Genomic DNA, 20,395 nt, shown 5'->3' with positions numbered 1-20,395 from the left:
CCCGAAGCTCTATGTAGCCCAGTCGACCCTCGCTCAAAGCCACAAGGATTTGTCTGGGATTTAGAAGAAGCATGATTGATCCGACTTCCATCAAATGGTCTCATATGGCAACTTCGGCGCGGCTTCTTGCGTCAAGGAGAATGACTGCGTTGGGAGTGACCTGTACCAAATTAGATGGATGCAATAGTCGCAATTTTGACCAAACCATTAGTACCTGGACAATCCCATCTCCCAACATATTTGCACATGCAAGGGTAGTCTCTTGCATTCGAAACCCTCCCGCGTCGACTTCTTCAACTGGACAGAGATCTCCTTCTTCGTCTCGTTTTTGCAATCGCGTCTCAGATATAAATGACATGACTAGAGTGTCATCAAGGCTGCAAGTCGCCCAAATAATACGATGTCGATAGTTGTCAAAACCAAGTTTACTTGTGTTGCTTCCATGAAGACATACTCTGTGTCAAATGTTGGACGGAGTGCCCATATTCCAGTAAGTTCCGGCACATCATTTAAAGTGCCGAGGACTTCAATTCCAATCCCATTTCTTATAACACGTAGAGATCCGTCTTTATAGCCACCGCAGCAAGCCACCATCTGGCCCTGAGACGTTATGGAAAGCTTCAGTCAATAGCAGTGGCACTTCACCACTCACACACCATCACTCACTTGCCCTTGCTTTTCAATATCAACAACGCAAAAATCAGTGATGGGTGATAAGTTTTCAAACTCCGTCTGCACAGTCAGATACTCTCTGCGCTCGTTTCGTTCGGACGACAGGAGGATGAGCTGTGAGTCGCCGAACTGGGACCCGATATATACATAGCCACTGTCGAGATATACGATCGAGGAAGGTTGAGATATCTGTGATGAGTGAAGGGGTTTTATGAATTCTCTAGCCCAGGTTAAGGAGTGATACCAGGAATCCTACTTTTCCAAGTGTTTCCAACGACATTTCTTTTATGACCCCGTTTTGACCAAATAGCACCAACGCGTACAGATTACCAAGATAGTCGCCAAGCAAGTATCGTGTGCCTTCAGGGTCTATCATGTTCCAACTGAGGGCAGAAACCGTCATATCGGACATACAGGTCCTCGAAATCGACTTTTTTGCCTTTACCATTTCATGACTGTCGGCTGGATTGGTATCGTAATCACGCCATTTTGGGTGATACACGCAATTGTCTGCTCTCCTACGACAATCACCCCACCACCTGAAGGCATGCCATTGTCAATCAGTTGCGCGTATTTGGACTGAAGTGTCAGCACTTAGGCACAAACCCATTGCCCGGGGTATAGGTATGATCAGATTGGCCGCCGCTTCCAGATTTGCTTGCGGCAAATCTGAGTACTCCTTCAGATCGCGAGCAGCGACATCGACCACGTAGGTTTTTAGGTGCCGATATCCCTTTGTATCCTGGTGCAAAACAGCCAACATTGGTTTGTTTTCGGCTCCAGGTGGCGATTGCATGAATTCCAGGGAAATAATCGCAAGTTCCTCCAATCTAATAATGCAAGTATTATTGTTAGTGAGTGCGTTGGTGGCTTCTTGATCGCCCCTTGAAGTTTGACCTGAGATTGATGGCACTGAGTTCGACGTTTCGTTCTCGCGCGTGTTTCTTTGAATGTCCCGACCCTCTTCGCCCACCAGCGCTGTTAAGTGGAATCACTTTGAATAAACCTTGGTAAAGATGTAAGCCTATCATACGACCATCCGGGTCGTGGACTCCAATGTGTCCGATGTCGATCGGCCTGCCGGTCCTATCCGCTATATCTCCGTTCGCTTCGGTTACAAGCTGGTGTGTAGTGGCATTGAAAGATAGGACGAAAAACTTGTAACGCTCCGTTGATATGAAAAGAAAATCTGTATTGCGATCCTAATGGATAGGATGGTAAACTCGGACGTGTGCCGATAGGTGCTGCTATTCGCTGGAATTACCTGTGGTCTGTACGTTTGCAAAGTTGAGATACGCCCATAAACTGGTACATCAAGCAACAAGCGCAAAGTTTTCTCATTTGGATCATTGTCATCGTCCACCAATACGTAGACTTCAAAGTGGGTCGCTTTGCTGTGGTATTTTAGACTTAAGGTTAGGCAGCTTCTTGTTGACGAGCGATATTAACAAGTACTGACCCGACAATGAGGTTGATGTCGTCGGGTCCAGTGAAACTGGCCTTTATAGCATGTGATACAGAGTCTGGCTTCCGAGCACTGACAACGTAAAACTTGGACATGGCTAGCTAATGTGCCCTGCAGATGATGGTGCCTTGCGCAAGGTCAAAGAACCCTCGACGTCTTGGTGACTCATCAAAGGTCATTAAGCCATATCAGGCAAGAGTGTGTAAGCAAGAAGCACCAGTTGGACTTTGCACCTTGCCATCTGCAGCGCAGCTCTGGACGGTATGCAGCAGACGGCCTTCCCGCCAATGCTTTGACAGCAGCGTGCAAGTTGGTTTCCTCACCGCCGCATTGGCGTATTGCCCTTCAAATTTCAGAGGCATCACAGTACATGGTATAGTGTGCAGATTGCGGTTGAGTCACCGTCATAGCGTGGCACAGTCATAGGCGCAATGAAAGACAGCTCAAACTTGCAGGGGCGACGGGCATTGTCTATCGTTGCCTCAAAGGCCATGTCAATGAGACCACCCTCCGACGACCCTTCTGGTACTAGATAGGCCGCTTAGATCCCTCTTTCTGGCAGACACAGCACAGTAGGCGAATGGCCAAAAGGATCCCTTCACCTGTAGCTATCGCATTCCGCACAAAGCGTCACAGGGTCGCAAGCATAGAATCAACAAATGTTTTGAATGGTCCTTCAGAAAACGAGCAAGAAATAAATCAGAATGAGAGACAGCCATCGCTGGTACAACGGTCGGCGGTAGGTATACCTCCTTTTTTGACTTTTTTGTCCGATATCTCGTCGGACTCGGACTCCGCGTGTCCGAAAGGTTGGATATCGCTCAAGTCCGACTATAAAGCGGTGCCCCATTTCCCTCCCTCTGCTTTCTTCTGTCTATCATCTCGGCTGAAAGGAATCTGTAGTCCTTTCTTGTTATCATTCTTTTTATTATACTTGTTCCTGCACGCTTCCTTGGCTCCCAGAACGCCTGACTAGTTTTTCTCTCTTGTTTTCCAGTCTTCTATTCGCCAAGGAAGACCTCCGACACCACCTCCCACCTCACCCATTTACGACGACCACTTCATGTTCGTCTTCAAAAGAGGTAGACAATGACGATAAACTTTGCTATGCTAAAGCCGAACTTTAACGCACCAATTCCTAACACGGTTCTCCACATCAGATGGCCGCCGCGAGCGGGTTGCTTTTGACAAGATAACTTCACGTATTATGAAGCTCTGTTATGGTTTGGATATGAATTTTGTGGATCCCGCCGAAGTTGCGCAGAAGGTATCCGCCTGCTGCTTGTCATTTTCGGTCTGAGCCAATTGCTGACAATCTGCCACTTTTTCCAGGTCATCACGGGGGTTTACCAGGGAGTTACTACGGTTGAGCTGGACAATCTGGCTGCAGAGACCGCTGCGTATTTAACGGTAGGATTGCATCCGATCCTGCGCACCTTGACAGCTTTTACTGATTGTCTTAGGATAATAGACCAAACATCCAGACTATGCTATTCTTGCTGCCCGAATAGCCGTATCGAATCTTCACAAGGAGACAAAGAAACAATTCTCACAAGTCATTGAAGATCTTTATAACTACGTCAATCCTAAAAACCAAAAGCCTGCTCCCATGGTTTCTGAAGAGACGTATCAAGCAGTCATGAAAAACGCAGATCGCCTCAACTCTGCCATTATTTACGATCGAGACTTCAACTATAATTACTTTGGTTTTAAGACGCTCGAACGATCGTATCTCCTCCGAATCACGGGCAAAGTTGCAGAGCGTCCGCAACACATGCTCATGCGTGTGGCAGTTGGCATCCACGGCGAAGATGTGGAGGCAGCAATTGAAACCTATGAGTTATTGTCGGAGAAGTATTTCACACATGCATCCCCGACACTCTTCAACGCAGGCACACCCCGGCCGCAGCTCTCGAGCTGTTTCCTTCTGACCATGAAGGATGATTCTATTGAGGGTATATACGATACCCTGAAGACGTGTGCGATGATTTCCAAGACGGCCGGTGGTATCGGCCTCAACATTCATAAAATCCGCGCACTTGGATCTTACATTGCGGGCACGAACGGCCAGTCAAACGGGATCGTCCCTATGCTCAGGGTGTACAACAACACCGCTCGCTATGTCGACCAAGGCGGTAACAAGCGCCCTGGTGCCTTTGCCATTTACTTGGAGCCATGGCATGCGGATGTCTTCGAGGTAAATTATAATAATATTTTCTACTCCAAAAGTTATGCTAAAATTGGCGAAGTTCCTTGAACTCAAGAAAAACACCGGCAAAGAGGAAACTCGAGCACGTGAATTGTTTTACGCTCTTTGGGTGAGTTTCCCATCTCTATTCGGTTAGGATTTCCGTCTCATGTTAGGCGTGTAGGTCCCAGATCTATTCATGGAGCGGGTGGAAAAGAACGGCGACTGGAGTCTGTTCTGCCCTTCAGAAGCTCCCGGCCTCGAAGACGTTTGGGGTGCAAAGTTTGTGGTGGGGAACTATCCGTTCTGCGTTCACATCTCGTTGCAGTCATTCACGTTCCATGTCATCAGGAATTGTACGAACGCTACGAAGCTGAGGGGCGTGCAAGGAGGACAGTGAAAGCGCAGAAGCTGTGGTATGCAATTCTCGAGTCGCAGGTTGAGACTGGGACCCCCTTCATGTTGTACAAGGATGCGTGTAATGGCAAGTCAAACCAGCAAAATCTTGGTACTATCAAGTGCAGCAATTTGTGTACCGAAATCGTAGAGTACTCTTCCCCTGATGAAGTTGCGGTTTGCAATCTTGCATCCATTGCGCTTCCAAGCTTTGTCATGAAAGAAGACGGGAATTTGTTCTACAATTTTGAGAAACTTCGTCAGGTACTCAGCACTCAGCTCATCACCGTACTATATCGTATACTGACGTGCTCTCTTACGTTTTTAATCTCGCAGGTGACAAAGGTGATCACTAGAAATCTGAACAAGATCATCGATATCAATTATTATCCTGTCGAAGAAGCCCGTCGCTCCAACATGCGACATCGCCCTATTGGGTTGGGTGTTCAAGGCCTAGCTGATACATTCATTAAACTGCGCCTGCCATTTGACTCGGACGGTGCACGGAAACTGAACCGTCAAATCTTTGAAACGATTTATTTCGCTGCTTTGGAAGCTTCATGCGAACTGGCCAAAGAACAAGGGCATTACCAGACGTACCCAGGGTCACCGGTTAGCAAGGGTATTCTTCAGCCCGACATGTGGAACGTCCAGGTGTCAGACATGTGGGACTGGGAAGGTTTGCGTGCACGTATCGCAGAGCATGGGGTTCGTAACAGTTTATTGGTTGCACCAATGCCAACAGCGTCTACGTCGCAAATCCTGGGGAATAATGAGTGTTTCGCGGGGGACACGCCAGTAACTCTGGCTAATGGAACCAGCCTGCCCATCAAGGATGTACGTCCCGGGGATGAAGTCGTTGCCTATTCCCCCATCGTCAAGGGAATGGTGTCCGCCACTGTGACTGAGCACCTCCCTCGTGCTGTGAAGGAGGTGGTGCGCCTGACGTTTGAAGACGGCCGCATCTTGACGTGCACCCCTGATCACAAGTTCCTACTAGCTGACGGCACCTGGCGCGAGGCGTCCAAGATCGACATTTGTGGCACCCCTGTGATGCTTGGGCTGACAGGCACCTTGGACTTAGTCGGTGAAGATGAGTCCGATTGGACCTTAGACACCTGCATTGGACGGCTGTGCATGGCTAACAATCGCGAGAAGGTCTTGGCGCTTGCGCGCATCGTCGGCCTGGTGCGCGCAAATGGATCTGTTCAGTCTTGTAAGGTTACCGCTGTGCTCGGTCACACACTTGATCGCGACGGATTTCTCAAGGACTACAGGCTTCTGTCTGGAGGCACCAACGTCTCTTATCGTGTCAACGCGCGCAACTGTTTTGAGGTCGTGATGACCGGTCCGGTAGCCAGCGCGATTCGTGAGCTGGCCGGCATGACATGCGGAGAGCGTTGCGCATCCGTCGTATCGTGGCCTTCATTTGTGTTGGATGCATCGTGCCCAGCCTCAGTGCGTCGCGAGTTTCTAGCAGGCCTCTTTGGTGGTGACGGCTGGGATCCTGTTATCGTCGCCAATTGCGACCAGACTCAGATGTTCAGCTCCATTCGACTATCGCAGTCTGCATGTGCTATGCACCGCGAGTCCTTGATTACGGCCATGGAGCAACTGTGCGAGCTTCTGTCCAAGGCCGGTGTGCATGGCGCTTCAATCATCAACGTAGGCAATGTTCAGAATAAGAATGGCGAACCCTATTGCTGCGGAGAGTTGAAGCACGTATGCGCGCGCATCGGATTTCTGCCCAATGCTTCCTCGCAGCACATTTTCATGGACAAGATCGGTATCCGCTATTCTGCTCACAAGGCGCAACGTTCCAGTGTTGTAGCGGCTTGGTCACGCTACCTCTCGGAAGTCAAAAGACAACACAAAGCGGTCTATACCGAGGCAAGCCCAAATAAGGGCGCGCTGAGTGACACCCCTAAGCTCGCGATTGAGAACCTTAAAGAGAACGAACCAGAACCCAACGTGCACTCCTCGACTCTAACGATTTCTCAGTTGTACGACTACCATAAGCGACAAAGGACTATTCTTCGTGCATCCAACTCATCGACTAACCCTGCTCAATCGGTGATGGACGGGATTAAGCAGTTTAAGTTCAGTCACGTCATGTCTGCCGAAGAGTTTCTTGAGAAGCTCGGAGCGCGTGAGTGGTTTGCGAACGGCGAGGCCGCTGGCAAGATGCACATGAACGCTGTCGACATCGAGGCAATGGCGGTGCCCACTATGAAGCTTCAATTGGTCGATCGTCGGGCAGCCGGTCAGGTGCCGGTATTCGACATAAACGTGAAAGGATTGCACAACTTTCTCGCCAACGGAGTCGTTGTGCACAACTGTTTCGAACCTTACACAAGCAATATCTACACCCGTCGCGTTCTGGCCGGTGAATTTCAAATTGTCAACCCGCATCTGTTGAAAGATTTGACGGAACTGAACCTCTGGAATGACAACATGAAGAACCGTATCATTGCTGACAACGGATCAATTCAACGTATCAGCAGCATTCCTGATGAACTCAAGACAATTTACAAAACAGTTTGGGAATTGTCGCAGGTATGGGATCAGCGCGTACTTTGTTGAGGCACCAGATTTCTCATCTTGTCTCTGAGCAGAAAGTCATCATTGACATGGCTGCAGACCGTGGCGCGTTTATCGACCAGTCCCAATCCCTCAATATCCACCTGGCGGAGCCCAATTATGGCAAATTGACCAGTATGCATTTCTATGGATGGAAAAAGGGATTGAAGACAGGTATAGTTCTAGCGCGAATGAGATGTCTGCTCTTGATGTCCGGCTGACCTGGTCTTTTGCCAGGAATGTACTATCTGCGTACGAGACCTGCTGCTGATGCCATTAAGTTCACGGTCGATCAGCAGCAGTTGAAGTCTGATGAAGGTTCGGAGAAGAGCGAAGCCGAGAACATGGCAGCAGTGGCATGTTCTCTTGACAATCGGGATGCCTGCGTCATGTGCTCGGGCTAAATAGTCAATTAGACATGATAGCTACCTTAGACCTTGTATATTAATGTAGTTTCCCTTTTCCATTTTTCCTTTCCAATATATGTCATGTAAATATCAAAGCTACTTCGACCCTTATAGACCGCACGAACTCTATTTGTAAATACAAGAAGAATTTCTACTTGTTATGCCACAGGAAGTTTCTGAAAGTATCAAAGTTTTCAGAGTCATTGTATAGGTACTGCATAGAGGCCTGCAAGGAATTCTGCAGGGTATCTCGGTTGTGACGGAACAGCCACATCACGATACCTATAATCAACCCACAATAAAGATTTAGAGATGAATCATGCTGTCCCAAACATCTTACATACCCCAAACGAGAGCGGCAAATACAGAGAACGTGTGCTTGGGTTCCGCGACGACATTGCTTTTTACCGCGAGTTTCGCCAGACCAATGAGGATACGCGAGAAAAGGTATAGCACAATCTGTAAAAATACAAGAGACATAATTACGAGGCAAGTCGGCTGCGGACACTGCGTGCTATCCGCTGACTTACTTGGTTGTTGACGTTGTTGTTCTTCCCAAACACAATGTAACCTCCGATGACACCTGCAACGAACGCATCCCAATTATGTTCTTTCCCCATTATGTTCCGTTGAAGGGCCATAAGGGTTTTGTAGATCGTGACGAAGAAGGCAAGATTTCGGCTATGTTGGAACGTGGCTTTGAGGATGAATCGCGCCTTGTCTTCAAAACTAGATAAAGTTGTGACTAAGACGATCATATTGAGAGAGTTCTTCGACGCCCAAAATTACCTTCCAGTTCGAAAGAGGAAAGTCATGACCAGTGCATGTGGGAAGCGGACCTTCGCGCCTAGTTTTCAATTAGAGTCTGAGCAGTTGGAGGCTTGAATGTATGTCCCCGATATTTCGGCATTTCTTTACCATATACGGCTCCATTGCGGAAACCTTTGATAATTGCCAGCACGTCGTGGTATTGGCCAGAGGCCAACAAAGCGTTCAGGTGCTCCATAGCTGACGGGTTTAGCGTTCTTGTTTATACTCTTGCCCGACAAGGCCGGTAGTGATGCTCCCTAAGGTAAGCTGTGTTCCTCCTAAAGCTGCTGAACGAAATTCCGTCCGTAATTCGAGAAATTTGGGCAGATGGTAAAACAAGCCAACGGTCAAGCTTGCGCACGCATCATCATCTCATCGCTTTGGGTTTGATCGCACCGCGCTGTTTGGAACGCTTGGTAAAGTTGTGGATGTAATAGACTGTTGCCATGGTAACAAAGTTGAGTAGGAGTGGGAAGTTGAGGGATCGTCTTGCATGAACTGTTTTCGTCCTCACCATGGACCCACATCGACCATATCGTACGTATGAGAGACGGCAATAAACTCTATGTCTGTATGAAAATGACTAACATTGTATTGTAATTATGGACATGATCACTCTAATATGACAGCTCCATATCAGTACGGTCCGCCACATCCCGCCCCTGGTTATGGAGGACCACCGCCGGGTGCGGGCTATGGACCATCTCCTTACGGTCCCGGACCTGCTGGATTTGGTTACGGGCCAGGGCCTCGTGGTCCACCTCCCCCTCAATTTGGAGGCCCACCACCCTTTCGTCCTGGTCCCCCAATGCAGCACTTTGATAATCGTCCACCGTTTGGTCCTGGCCCGGGGATGGAACCTCCACGACCTTTGGGGAGTCCCGCTCTCTCTGTGCGTCCCGATGTCGCCCCCCCTGTAGTAGCACCACCGCCGAAGCCGCTGACGGCGGAGGATAAGTCGACGACGGTCTTTGTGGGGTCCATTGCGGACGGTGTGACGGATCTGTGGATGGAGCGAATTTTAAAGGTACGTGAGAGACTGTCTGATGCTACTATTGCCTTACACGGTCTAAATATGTCATTTGCAGTTGTGTGGGCCTGTTCGAAATTGGAGACGTATGCAGGATGCAACCGGCAAGCCTAAAGGGTTTGGCTTTTGTGTTTATGAGAATGCCGAATCGGTATCTCGTGCATTGCGGATCCTTGGAGGAGAAGGCCAAGGCGAGCTTGCACGAGGAATTGAGCTGGCAGTACCTGGTGGAGCGCCCAAGACTCTCAAGGTACTTTTTTTTGAAAACCCGCATTTATGACGTGCATCACGACCACCGGCTAATTGCACTACAGCTGAACGTGGATGAAGTAGCGCGAAAACACGTTGAGCAATACAGGGCCTCGAGGATGAATGTATGTGAATTTGATTATGGACTACCTGTATGCGTTGCAAGGAGCTTAATTTTCACACACTTGCGTAGCATGAAGACGAAGACGAAGATAAGGCAATCCGGGAGCAAGTCCTCGTCCATGCTAGGCAAATGCGGGATGATGCTCAAAGAATGGACGTGGATTCTTTCCTTCATTCAATACCTGATGGAGGCTCGACCCGGCCAGGATCACCAACACCGTCATCGGCACCTGGTGGCAAGGAAGATCTGGACGATCTTCCTCCAGAAATGCCCCCAGAACAACGGGAGCTCATTTCGAGGGAGATTTCCATGTTCCGCGAGAGGTCTGCACAGAAGGACCGTCTGAAGAAGGAGTACGAGGAGCGAATCCGGATGGAGCGGGTCCAGAGGGAAAAGAGGGAGGACATAAATAGAATTCGAAGACTGAAGCAAGGGGAGAACGGGTATCACGGTCATTCTCATGAACCGAGGGTTAGGGTTGAGGACGACTATGACGAGGAGGAAGAGCAGAAGAGACAAGAGCGAAGGAAGTGGGAAGCACAGCAAGCCTTCAATGAGGTATGGTTCCTCGCCTGTTAGGCAGCGATGTGTTTCCTAATATTATTTGCTTTGTAGCGCGTGAGTCGTTGGGAAAAGGAAGAGCAAGGAAGAATAGCCTGGCTCACACAAATTGAGAAGGATAAGGAGCGTGATAAGGAGAATCTAGCTGCCCGAGTGGAAGAGTTGAGCAAAATACTTCCAGAATGGGATGAAGATGCACATTTCAAAACAGATGAGGACAGGTCTGGTGATTTAATGTTGTTGGGTTTGTTGATGCATATGAATCCTGACTATTTACATGATAGACGTGCATTTTTTGCACGGATACATCGGTCCCGTCGAAAAGAAATAGATAGAGATCAACAGGATCGGGAAGATGAGCAAGCGGAGCTTGCGAGAAAAGAGCTCGAACCACAAGCCCCAGAGGATGATGAGGAAACGAAACAGGAAATTGTCATAGGCCGGATCATGACAAAGGAGGAGCGCGTGCAGGCAGTTCAGGATTTGATCGGTATTATCCCAACGGAGCGAGAAGGCTTATGGACATGGTCGATCAAATGGGACTTTCTGGATGAAGTGGGTACAGCGTTGGAGCACTTTTGGAGCAGAAGTGTAGACTAACCATCCCTGATTGTTAGACGATTATGAACAACAAGCTTCGTCCATGGATAAAGAAAAAGGTCATTGAATACATTGGCGAAGAAGAAAAGGATTTGATCGAGTTTGTCACGGAATTGCTCGTTAAGCGGACTAGCGCGGATAACATGTTGGCTGAAATGCAGGGAGTGAGTACAAATTTTTTTTTTCGTTGGTTGTGGTTGTCTCTTGGGTTTCGCTGACTTTAGAGATTTGATAATTTTCTGATAGGCACTAGATGAGGAAGCTGAAGAGTTTGTAATGATGCTCTGGCGCATGTTGATTTATGAGACGGAGGCTAGATCACAGGGGTTGGGATGAACGTTTATTCTCACTGTGTGTCAAAGCTAGGCTGTGGTTGGTGTTGATAACGTCTGTTTCATTTTCCAACTTGTGATTACCAGGTTAAACCATTTCTCTTGCCGTCACAACAAACATTGGCCACTATTTCCAAAAGACTGAATGTTATGTTTGTGCTGCACTGCTGATGAAAGCTAGTCCTTAACCCTCCAACCGGGGTCTTCCTAGATTACCAAAAATATAACTGCATTGTACAAGAAAAGAAAAGACAGAGACAAAAAGTGCCGACAGCTATAGTTCTATCCGAAACAGATGCGTAAAAAGTGCTGCACCAAAGAGCCTCTGAACGAATGGCCAAAAACCGCAAAAGCTGGTGCTGATAAACTCGTGATGAGCTGGGAGAACTCATGTCCTAAGGACGGCCTCCATCCCCTTCTCAAGACCCTCGCCCCCACCTTGGAGCTCCTCGGCAATCACCGCATATACACCTCCAAATACCCTCCAATTGTGCACCAACAGGCGTTTGATTCTTTCGCCCAATTCCAAAACTTCCTCTTCCAACTCGGCCAGACCAACTTTGAGCAGATCAGCTTTCTCCACTGTTTCGCCTTTGACGAACCGTTCCAGAACTGTCCCTACTCTGACACGAATGACTTCGTAAAGCTTTGACTCTGGCGATAGTGTCTTTTCAACGAGTCCAGACAACATGTCGCTTTCGCGTTGTGAGAAGAGGCTTCCCCGAATTTTACCTGCCGTTTCGCACATTTGAAGGGTCACATGGTGCATGCTGGTTTCGCTGTCGTTAAGAAGGACCCAGAGTACCCTTTTGACGTCCCGGAGATCTGCAGCCGTACATTTCGGACCGCTGGACTGTCTAAAAAGCACCAGGAGAGCTGCCATGATGGTAATGTCTTGCCAATCGTTATAGTATTGTACAAGTCGGGAGACATCCATTCGGAGGGTTTCGGGAAGAACGATGGCGTTGGTTGGCAGAGAAAGGAGATGGGATTGGGAAATCAGGTGAAGGGTAGCAGAGATATGAAGGTGTTGAACAGACAATGGAGATTGTTCTTTGGATGTTGACGGTGAAGGTGTCCGTGATCGAATCCGTGCGGCCTGAAACCACTGGGTTGTGTCATCCAATTTCATGGCGCCAGTCTCGTACTGGTCTTTAAACCAACGCCATTCAAAATCGGCCGCGTGTTCCACGACGTAGGGGCGGACTCGGTGAAGTTGATGGTTGGCATAGTCCTAAAGCATAAATCGTGAGCGCGACCATTGCAAAACATGTCATACAAAACACGCTTACCAATTTCATCAACTCAAGGACTTCAAAGCAAACCCGTAACGCCTTTACAAAGTTACCTCCTTGACACTCTTGCACCATTGAGTCTACCAATTCATCACGGGCAGGGGCACAGTTTGCTTTCAAAAGAGTAGCAATGTACTCCACCAACCCAAGCGGGTTCAATACTCCATGTTGCATCTGCTGAGCGATTAGCCGCACGTCGAGGTTTCTCTCAACCTCATCTCTGCGATCGGGTGAGTATGGGAGCAGCTCTAAAATAATGCATCGAATTTCGAACAAGAGCAACGGCAAGCGGTACAAGTAGCCATCGTCAACTTCTTCCTCGACTTGTGTCCAAAATAAATCTCCCGCTTCCCGTTTCTGCTCGCCTTTTTCGCCATCTAAATTCGGCTTGAACTGAAGTTCGGGGTCAAAGAACAGATCATGTCGAAGTTGAGCATTGGACAAGATCTCTGTCAGTTCCAACTCCCGCAAAGTGAATCGAGTTATGGGCGGGAGCAGGTCGAGTAACTCCATATATGCGGATTCCTCCATGTCCTCCACCAGCGAAACAGGAAGAACACGCAATCTTCGCACGGTTGCGGATAGGCGTTCTCCGATAACATCCCCTCCTAATACCAATGAGTCGAACATATCCATTCGTGAGGCATCTCCAAATTGACCATGATTTCCATCTGCTGGTTGACTAGAGACGGAATCTGTTACCATCGAATAGGCCCGTTCTGAAGGATGGGATTCTGCATCTGTGGTCGACGTCCTCAAGGAGCCACTAACAACCGCATCTCCATCAGATCCGCCCAAGGTCGCTTCATATCCTCTCGGAGACTCCACGTGGGGAGAGGTGCTGGCAGGCGAAGGATAGCCGATGATCGGACTCTTTGGTGGCTGCATTTGAATGTCCTCCATTTCGTAATACTCGTCGTCAAAATCCGCTTCCATACCGAGGGAAAAGGAGTGACATGCGCTCATCGTCTGTACCGTATCCACTCCTCCGCCCACAGGCATATGAGAGTGAGCGAGGAGATGGACAAAGTTCTCCGAGAACGCCCTACGCAATTCCATAAATTTTCGCAGCTTGTGGACCATTGCAACCGTCTGGGCATGCTCTACCGCGGCCCCGCAGCGGTCTATTGATCTTTTTAAAATCAACTGACGCTTCAAGTTTGCAGCGGAGATGGCATACTCTGAGCGAGCTTGTATTTTCAGACTCGTCAGTCGATCCCTCTGACGCTGTAACAAGATCTTATATCGAACTTGCTCAAATCTACGACGGAGCCGAGACCGACGTTCTTGAAGGACATGAGCTCGTCGAGCCTCCGCGCGCATCAATCGTGCAGCCATACAAGCGGCCAACTCTTGGCAAGCATCTCTATTTCGAACAAATGGAGGAAATCGGGGTGGTACGGGATGGGAGGATGGAGTGTCAAGAGTTCGCGAACGTTTCGCGGCCAACGGTGGAGCGGCTGTGTCTTCGAGTGAAGGTGAACAAGGAGGAGAAAGGGCGGCTGTAGTGGTAGGACTTGTCAAATCAACAAAGAACGAGATAGATTTTGATTTGCGTAGTCCTGGAGTGATGACAGGGTTTGCGGGTTTGCGTGCGGGAGCTACGAAAGAAAGTCAGATGTTATCATCGCTGTCACGCCAACGCCAACAGATCCCCTTGTCCTTTCGGGTTGTCTTCTTACCTAACGTAACAGATGGTCTTCTTGGCTGCGGATTTGTAGAGGTCGTGAAAGCCACATTGGGTGCTGGAGACGGCTGTGAACTCGCAGTCAGCGGCCTCTTTATGGGAGCTGCAGCTGCAACGATGGCGGTTGCGGATGCGAGAGAGCAAGTGTCTCGTTGAGAGGGAGGCTCGAGTTGGGAAGTTGTCGACGGTGCACTGTGCTCATTTGTGACTGCCGGATGATGGTGAGCAGTGTCGACCTTGTCCATTCTCCTCTCGTTGCGGCTGTCTGAAAATCAGGTTTCCCTTTACCGTAAAACTCAAAAAGGACAACGAAGCGAGTCGTAACGGATCCGCAAAAGACGGGAGTGATGACAAGATGACCCTCCTATATAGCCAACCGAGTGCGAAGCGACCGACTGTTGGATTGGCGAGAGATGACAACAAAAAGAAGAAACAACAAAATCGTTGATGGGCAATGGGGTTCAATAAATGATGGAAGAAAAACAAATGGCCTTCTTGGGTAGCGCCTCTTTTCCCTTTCTCCCGAATCCCAACCCTTTTCCCAGCCCTCCTCCTGCCTCGCAATGTTTCATGTCACGTGCATAAGCCACTTGTTGTTTTGGGAGTTGCTGTCGTTTTGCAACTTAATCTTTAACGAATCCTTTTGATGAATACAAGACTCATTCTTTCTGCGACTCGCTCGTCTTGGTTTTCGTTCAGCAAATGACCTCTCTGCAGGTGCGAGTCGAGGAATCGCCGCAGCAGGGTCGTTACTTTGTTGCTACCTCATGTATCAAGGAGCGAGCGGTCCTATTTACTTGTTTGCCGTATGCTTTCGGAATATTCGACTCTTTCAAAAAGAGAGTTTGTGCAGTCTGTCTTGCTTTCAATGATACGGGAGCATTTCATTTGCACTGCAGAAATTGCGACCAAATATATACCTGTTCTCCTGCATGTTTGGCGACATGCATTGCTCACGGCCATCACGTTGTTTGCACCGCTCTTCGGAGACTGGGTACATTCAAAGCACCCCAGCATGAAAAGAGTGTCGTCAAAATTCTCCTTTACGCTCTTTTTACTAGATTCAAAGAGAAAGGTTTGGCCATGAATGCTTGGGGCACAACTTTGAGAGGTGAGAGTTAAATAGCTGGGTGTGTGCGTCGTATGAACTAACCCTTCTCTCTCGCCATGTTGATAGATGCGGCGGCACATGTACACTTTGATGTCCCGCAGATTGTCGCTCCCGAACCTGTTTCAACTTCGACCTCACATACTCACATTACTCAATTGGATAAGGCGACGCTCCAGCAACATATTCAACAACGCCTGCGCATGCTCACAAGCGAAAATGACAATGATGATGACGATGGAGAGCCTTTTCTGGCAGTGATGGCCACGGCTAAATCATCATCACATTCACCACACTTGCGAGCTGCCGCACTTCCGTCATCCCCGAAATCTAACCCTGCTCATTCCTTCACTCCTCCCCCATCGGCAACGAACGAGTCATGTTCGTCTTCAAACACTTGTCAGCTGATTCCAGAGACATGCACCTGGCAAGAGGTAGACAACCTGCAGTCCCATTACATGGACTGGCCAGCTGAGGACGCTCGTGATTGGAAGAAAACAAAAAACTTTATCATACGACTGTTGGAAGATTGTGGGCTTTTGGAGGATGATGATAGGGTTCCAAGAGGTCCAAGGGGAGACGCATCCGACTTTGTTCTCAACCTAATCAGCAAAATAGAAAGTAATGGGTTTGGTCTTTGGAGTCCAAAAAAGGAGCAATGCATGGGGAGGGCTGTCTTTCCAAAGGCGAGCTACTTTAATGTAAGGGATATGAAAATGGCCATCAAAACTCCTAGTGTCAGATTGCTGATAAGACACTTTGCAACTTAGCACTCGTGCGATCCAAACTGTGTCATGATTCAGAATGGAATGGTCATGTCTGTGACAGCTCGAAGAACAGTTGATGAGGGTGAGGCTTTAACAATATCCTATATTGACACGAATATGCCGCTTCAAGCCAGGCGAGCACGATTGCAGGCCGATTACTTTTTCGTTTGTCAATGTACGAGGTGTGCTGCCGAGGAGAAGGGTGGGAGTGGAGAGGGGAGGCGAAAAGTAACTTATGAGCGCAGTTACATGCGGGACAGAGGGGATAAAAATGGGAAGGGGAGAAATGAGGGACATGGGCAAGTGCAAGCACCTGGCCAACTTCAAGCGGGAGCATGCGGGAATGGGTCGAACGGAATGAATACCGACATTGTATCCCCTCCACATTCTTCACAACCTTCTTCAACGTCGACACTGATGCCAACAAAGGCGTTTCTGTCGCCAGAGTCCATGGCGCCACCCCCACCACCATCGGTGGTGGAGTCACTTGTCAGTAATGTTGTCCCACTTACAGCCAAGGTTATACCGCCGAGTCCCACATCTCCCCCCTCAAGCGGCGGAATGCCTCGTCCCCGAACGGTGTCCAATGCCGCGGATTTTCGGCAACGCACAGCAACCGGAAAGAAGATGGGAAGAGGCGGTGGAAACAATGCAAAGCGGCGCAATACAACTGGGAATGCTGCGCGCGCACAGATGAATGGTGCTGCAAATGGACCTGCCAAGGTAAGGGGCTGGTCTGTAACGGATGGCACAGGAGGACGTCCTCCATAGTCCAGAGCATTTAGGAAAACTGTTTGTTACTGTGATGCTTAGAGTTAGCCTAGCTTGGCCGGCTGAAGCGGTACAGAAATTTTGTTTAGTAGATGGGATTCTTATATACTGGCGGCTCCTTTCAGTATTGGAGCTATGATCCGACTTTCGACGAATCCTCGCCCTCATCGAGTAGGCCCTTGATATGCGCGGCACAGCTCCGCACCAGGCATGATTCACTCGTGTCCCCCAGATAGCCTCCCTCCAAAACTGATACAATTTTCTTCTGGATTCTTTTGCATACCATGCTGATCCATTGAAAATCCTCGTCAACGAGGTCTAGATCGCCAACGTGATCTTCCGCATGACTGTCAAACCCAGCGCTTATGAGTATCAATGTTGGTGCAAAATCACGTAGCGCTGTGAGTGCTTGCTCTTTTAGTGCTTTGCGAAATTCTGCGGAGGATGTACCACGTGCTAATGGAATGTTGATGATGTGACGGGAGTAGGGGGATGAGGAAGGATGTGGTGAACCTGTACCTGGGTAAAACCCAGGCGAATACTGGTGGGTGCTGATGAAAAGGAGGGGAAAAGGTATCTCTGGAGGATGAGTAGAGAGGAGACGTCGCATTATGCCTTCAGTGCCGTTTCCCTAAATGAATGGAATGAATTCTTTAGTAGCTGGGAAAATCCTGTCATTTCCGAGGTACTTACGTGGTGCACATCAAAATCCAGAATTGCCACGCGGGTGTCGTATTCATGCACTGCATATGCTGCTCCAACCTGATATTGCAAACATTGCAAATATCAGACATGGTCCGAAACAGAGTACAGAGTTGCTGCTGCAAAGAAAACGCGTTCCACTCACCATAACGTTATTCACATAACAAAATCCCTGTGCCAAATCTATATCCGTGTCCAGAGGCTCCACCCCGCTCCATCCACAGTGATGTCCAGGTGGCCTCACAACACAAAATGCCGTTGTGATATTGCTATCTGATGCCAAAACAGTGTCAATGGCTGTTGTCACAGCGCCTGCTGCACGAAGAATGGCTTCAGTGCTACCAGGACTTAGGAAGCTGGAAAATTGGACAGTTAGAGTCGTTTGCAATCGGAAGAGTTGGAAAAAAGGTTACATACGTGGTCTTGACGCCGGCTCTGCCAGGTGAGAAATGCCTGGATCGCCCACCACACTTTGGGGTCTGATCTATAATTCTCCCAATATATTCAACGTCGTGTACGCGCCACAAGTCCCTCAGTTGTGCGCGCGGTGGGTTGGAGTCAAATACCACCTGCGGGGGCGTGGGTGGTTGTAAAAGTCCATGGGAGACAGGGTAAAGCTTTGCAAGATAGGTTAGGATGGCCATTGTCCGTTCTGGTTTTTCGCCTGACGAGTCGCGCGAGGAGGTGTGTCCTGTGTGGTGATGGGTATTGGGATGAGACAGCACAAGGACCCTCGACTGGTGAGCCAAAGGTGACGTTGTCCGTTGGCGCTTTGCAGAATGTGGAGTGGCCATCTAAACGCGGATGAGATGTCCAAAAAAAAACTTCAAACAAAACTCTATAAAGTCCCCCTCATTGATGATCACGTGATAAAATGCTCATCGACCGCAAATCTTGGGAGTTTGAAACACGTCGTGGCTTTGGGTTTTCAAGTGTGCATTTCCTTTGAGGAAATGTGAGCAAATGTAACCCGCCCCATCTTCTGCGTTTTGGAATGAAGACCTCATTGCTGGTCTTGACCATTTGCTGTCAGCTCTTTCTATGCCGATGATCGACATTCTGCAAAAGCGCAGGTCATCGACATGAACGAACAACGAATATACGCTCAGAGGGAGCGGGCGGTTGGCTTACCTGCCAAGAAGGGAGGGGTAGCGAACCCTGGTAGTGCGGATAAGCAGTCTTCTGCAATACGTGAGTAACACAAGTTTTAGTAGACCTGCGAATGCACTGGCGCTCATCTAGTGTTCCCTTGTGGGTGACAGCTGAACCATTTAGAACAAGGGACAAAATGTACGTACGTGGCTTTGTTTATGCGCTCTACCCTCGCAAAAGTCAAGCCCATCTCATATCCTTTTTGCTTTCAGCCCGCGCGGACCTGAAAACCTGCCTGCCATAAACTCGTCTGTTGCACAAGAGAGGGAAACCGCAGATGGTAAAAAGTACTTCAATAGATGGTCGAATTACGACGATGTCCCAATTCCAACGGTGCTCAAACAGCTAATGCCTGAACAAGTGACCACCATCGATATTAAAGCGTACCCAGATGGAGAGGAACCACCCCCTTCTCCATCCGAACTTACTGTTCCCCTAAGAAACCAAAGTGTCCATCGGGAAGCCTCGTCTCATCATTCTCAGAAAAGAGCGGCGGAGGCTTCGGCGGTTCAGCGCAATGCGTTGCCATCACAAAGGCAACATTACATAGACAGTGCTGGAAGTGCCATAGTCCGTCCCCCAAGGAGAGGGTCTCAACCAACGCCAGCCAATGCACCGCAACGTGCCACCAAGCCCCCTCTTCCCCTCCCACTTTCACCTCAAACGCGTTCTCAGGATAGGGATCGCTCCGGGAAACGGCCAAAGAAGCCTCCGGAGCGTCAAGACTCACAGTACGCTGTTTTTATGGACTATAGCTCGGAAGTTGACGGGACAGTCGTATATGTAGCGAACCATGGCAGTCGAAATGTGGCCAAGGTTCCAACCATCAAACACAATGGTGAGCGCTCACCATACAACGGTCGATCACCGAAAGAGATCCGTGAATGGGCGACAGCCACCGGGAATGGAGAGAGGTTACAATCAGGACAACGGAACCATCAATGGGACCAAGCACGGCCGGAGTCGTATCTTCCCCGGATAGAAAAGTCAGATGTATTGCTGAGTGGATTAAAGGAGATTGATGTTGAGAAGAGGGTAAGTAGAGGTGCCTACCACTCCGCTAGTTGAGTTGGTATTGTAATCAACTGAAACTTTGCGTTCAAGGCGACTGGCGAGGACCGATACACATTTAGCATTTCCTCTCCCCAAATCGATAAAGGAGAGGGATATAAGAAGAAATCCACGGGTTGTCATTGCACAATACTTTAACCATATGGACATGTAGATTAGAAACCTATATTATCTCTCGTATATACAATTCAGCATTTTTGTACATTCCAACCCTCTCACTCTCATGCTCTTCAGAGGCATCGTATTGATTATTTCTACAATCTTTTCACATATGTACCAATAGGCACCGAGAAGATCTTTCGTTGGGGTAAACACGCCGATAAAAACCAGTGGTCCATCTCGTGGAATCGTCTAGTCGTCATAAGCCATATCCTTACCACAGAAACGACAGAGCGCTTGCCATTCCAACACAGGTTCAAGATGTTGGC

General features: G+C 48.9%; 8 protein-coding genes across 8 annotated transcripts; 4 read left to right on the top strand and 4 right to left on the bottom strand.

Moving 5' to 3' along the window:
- On the bottom strand, window positions 1-2,264 carry SPPG_08310 (uncharacterized protein). The gene is made up of 10 exons (XM_016756467.1): window positions 2,132-2,264; window positions 1,937-2,066; window positions 1,570-1,874; window positions 1,279-1,502; window positions 1,118-1,211; window positions 929-1,055; window positions 667-861; window positions 455-600; window positions 215-377; window positions 1-160 (listed from the first exon to the last, which is right to left on the bottom strand). Exons 1-10 carry the CDS (start codon window positions 2,230-2,232, stop codon window positions 101-103), a joined length of 1,545 nt encoding a protein of 514 aa, XP_016604451.1. The 5' UTR covers window positions 2,233-2,264; the 3' UTR covers window positions 1-100.
- A 154-nt stretch (window positions 2,265-2,418) lies between these two features.
- On the top strand, window positions 2,419-7,819 carry SPPG_08309 (ribonucleoside-diphosphate reductase large chain). The gene is made up of 10 exons (XM_016756466.1): window positions 2,419-3,219; window positions 3,298-3,404; window positions 3,470-3,547; window positions 3,609-4,334; window positions 4,387-4,455; window positions 4,510-4,614; window positions 4,677-4,985; window positions 5,058-7,277; window positions 7,337-7,475; window positions 7,539-7,819. The coding sequence occupies exons 1-10, from the start codon at window positions 3,201-3,203 to the stop codon at window positions 7,703-7,705; spliced, it is 3,939 nt and encodes a 1,312-aa protein (XP_016604450.1). The 5' UTR covers window positions 2,419-3,200; the 3' UTR covers window positions 7,706-7,819.
- On the bottom strand, window positions 7,641-8,913 carry SPPG_08308 (uncharacterized protein). Its single transcript, XM_016756465.1, has 5 exons — window positions 8,627-8,913; window positions 8,498-8,555; window positions 8,239-8,437; window positions 8,053-8,167; window positions 7,641-7,990 (listed from the first exon to the last, which is right to left on the bottom strand). Exons 1-5 carry the CDS (start codon window positions 8,712-8,714, stop codon window positions 7,860-7,862), a joined length of 591 nt encoding a protein of 196 aa, XP_016604449.1. The 5' UTR covers window positions 8,715-8,913; the 3' UTR covers window positions 7,641-7,859.
- Window positions 8,914-9,023: 110 nt separating this feature from the next.
- Window positions 9,024-11,665, top strand: SPPG_08307 (uncharacterized protein). Its single transcript, XM_016756464.1, has 9 exons — window positions 9,024-9,055; window positions 9,148-9,545; window positions 9,607-9,798; window positions 9,863-9,922; window positions 9,991-10,479; window positions 10,537-10,703; window positions 10,767-11,037; window positions 11,100-11,246; window positions 11,329-11,665. The coding sequence occupies exons 1-9, from the start codon at window positions 9,034-9,036 to the stop codon at window positions 11,416-11,418; spliced, it is 1,836 nt and encodes a 611-aa protein (XP_016604448.1). The 5' UTR covers window positions 9,024-9,033; the 3' UTR covers window positions 11,419-11,665.
- Window positions 11,470-14,919, bottom strand: SPPG_08306 (uncharacterized protein). Its single transcript, XM_016756463.1, has 3 exons — window positions 14,392-14,919; window positions 12,707-14,310; window positions 11,470-12,648 (listed from the first exon to the last, which is right to left on the bottom strand). The coding sequence occupies exons 1-3, from the start codon at window positions 14,639-14,641 to the stop codon at window positions 11,803-11,805; spliced, it is 2,700 nt and encodes an 899-aa protein (XP_016604447.1). The 5' UTR covers window positions 14,642-14,919; the 3' UTR covers window positions 11,470-11,802.
- Window positions 14,920-15,006: 87 nt separating this feature from the next.
- SPPG_08305 (uncharacterized protein) lies at window positions 15,007-17,186 on the top strand. Its single transcript, XM_016756462.1, has 3 exons — window positions 15,007-15,507; window positions 15,574-16,205; window positions 16,275-17,186. The coding sequence occupies exons 1-3, from the start codon at window positions 15,099-15,101 to the stop codon at window positions 17,040-17,042; spliced, it is 1,809 nt and encodes a 602-aa protein (XP_016604446.1). The 5' UTR covers window positions 15,007-15,098; the 3' UTR covers window positions 17,043-17,186.
- SPPG_08304 (uncharacterized protein) lies at window positions 16,906-18,543 on the bottom strand. Its single transcript, XM_016756461.1, has 4 exons — window positions 18,162-18,543; window positions 17,890-18,100; window positions 17,736-17,804; window positions 16,906-17,673 (listed from the first exon to the last, which is right to left on the bottom strand). Exons 1-4 carry the CDS (start codon window positions 18,536-18,538, stop codon window positions 17,176-17,178), a joined length of 1,155 nt encoding a protein of 384 aa, XP_016604445.1. The 5' UTR covers window positions 18,539-18,543; the 3' UTR covers window positions 16,906-17,175.
- Window positions 18,544-18,658: 115 nt separating this feature from the next.
- Window positions 18,659-20,177, top strand: SPPG_08303 (uncharacterized protein). Its single transcript, XM_016756460.1, has 4 exons — window positions 18,659-18,935; window positions 19,007-19,034; window positions 19,109-19,931; window positions 20,001-20,177. Exons 1-4 carry the CDS (start codon window positions 18,827-18,829, stop codon window positions 20,103-20,105), a joined length of 1,065 nt encoding a protein of 354 aa, XP_016604444.1. The 5' UTR covers window positions 18,659-18,826; the 3' UTR covers window positions 20,106-20,177.
- Window positions 20,178-20,395: the final 218 nt, after the last annotated feature.

Source organism: Spizellomyces punctatus, assembly GCF_000182565.1.
Source record: "Spizellomyces punctatus DAOM BR117 chromosome Unknown supercont1.20, whole genome shotgun sequence".
Classification (NCBI taxonomy): Eukaryota; Fungi; Chytridiomycota; class Chytridiomycetes; order Spizellomycetales; family Spizellomycetaceae; genus Spizellomyces; species Spizellomyces punctatus.
This window is presented reverse-complemented; position numbering and strand designations above follow the sequence as displayed.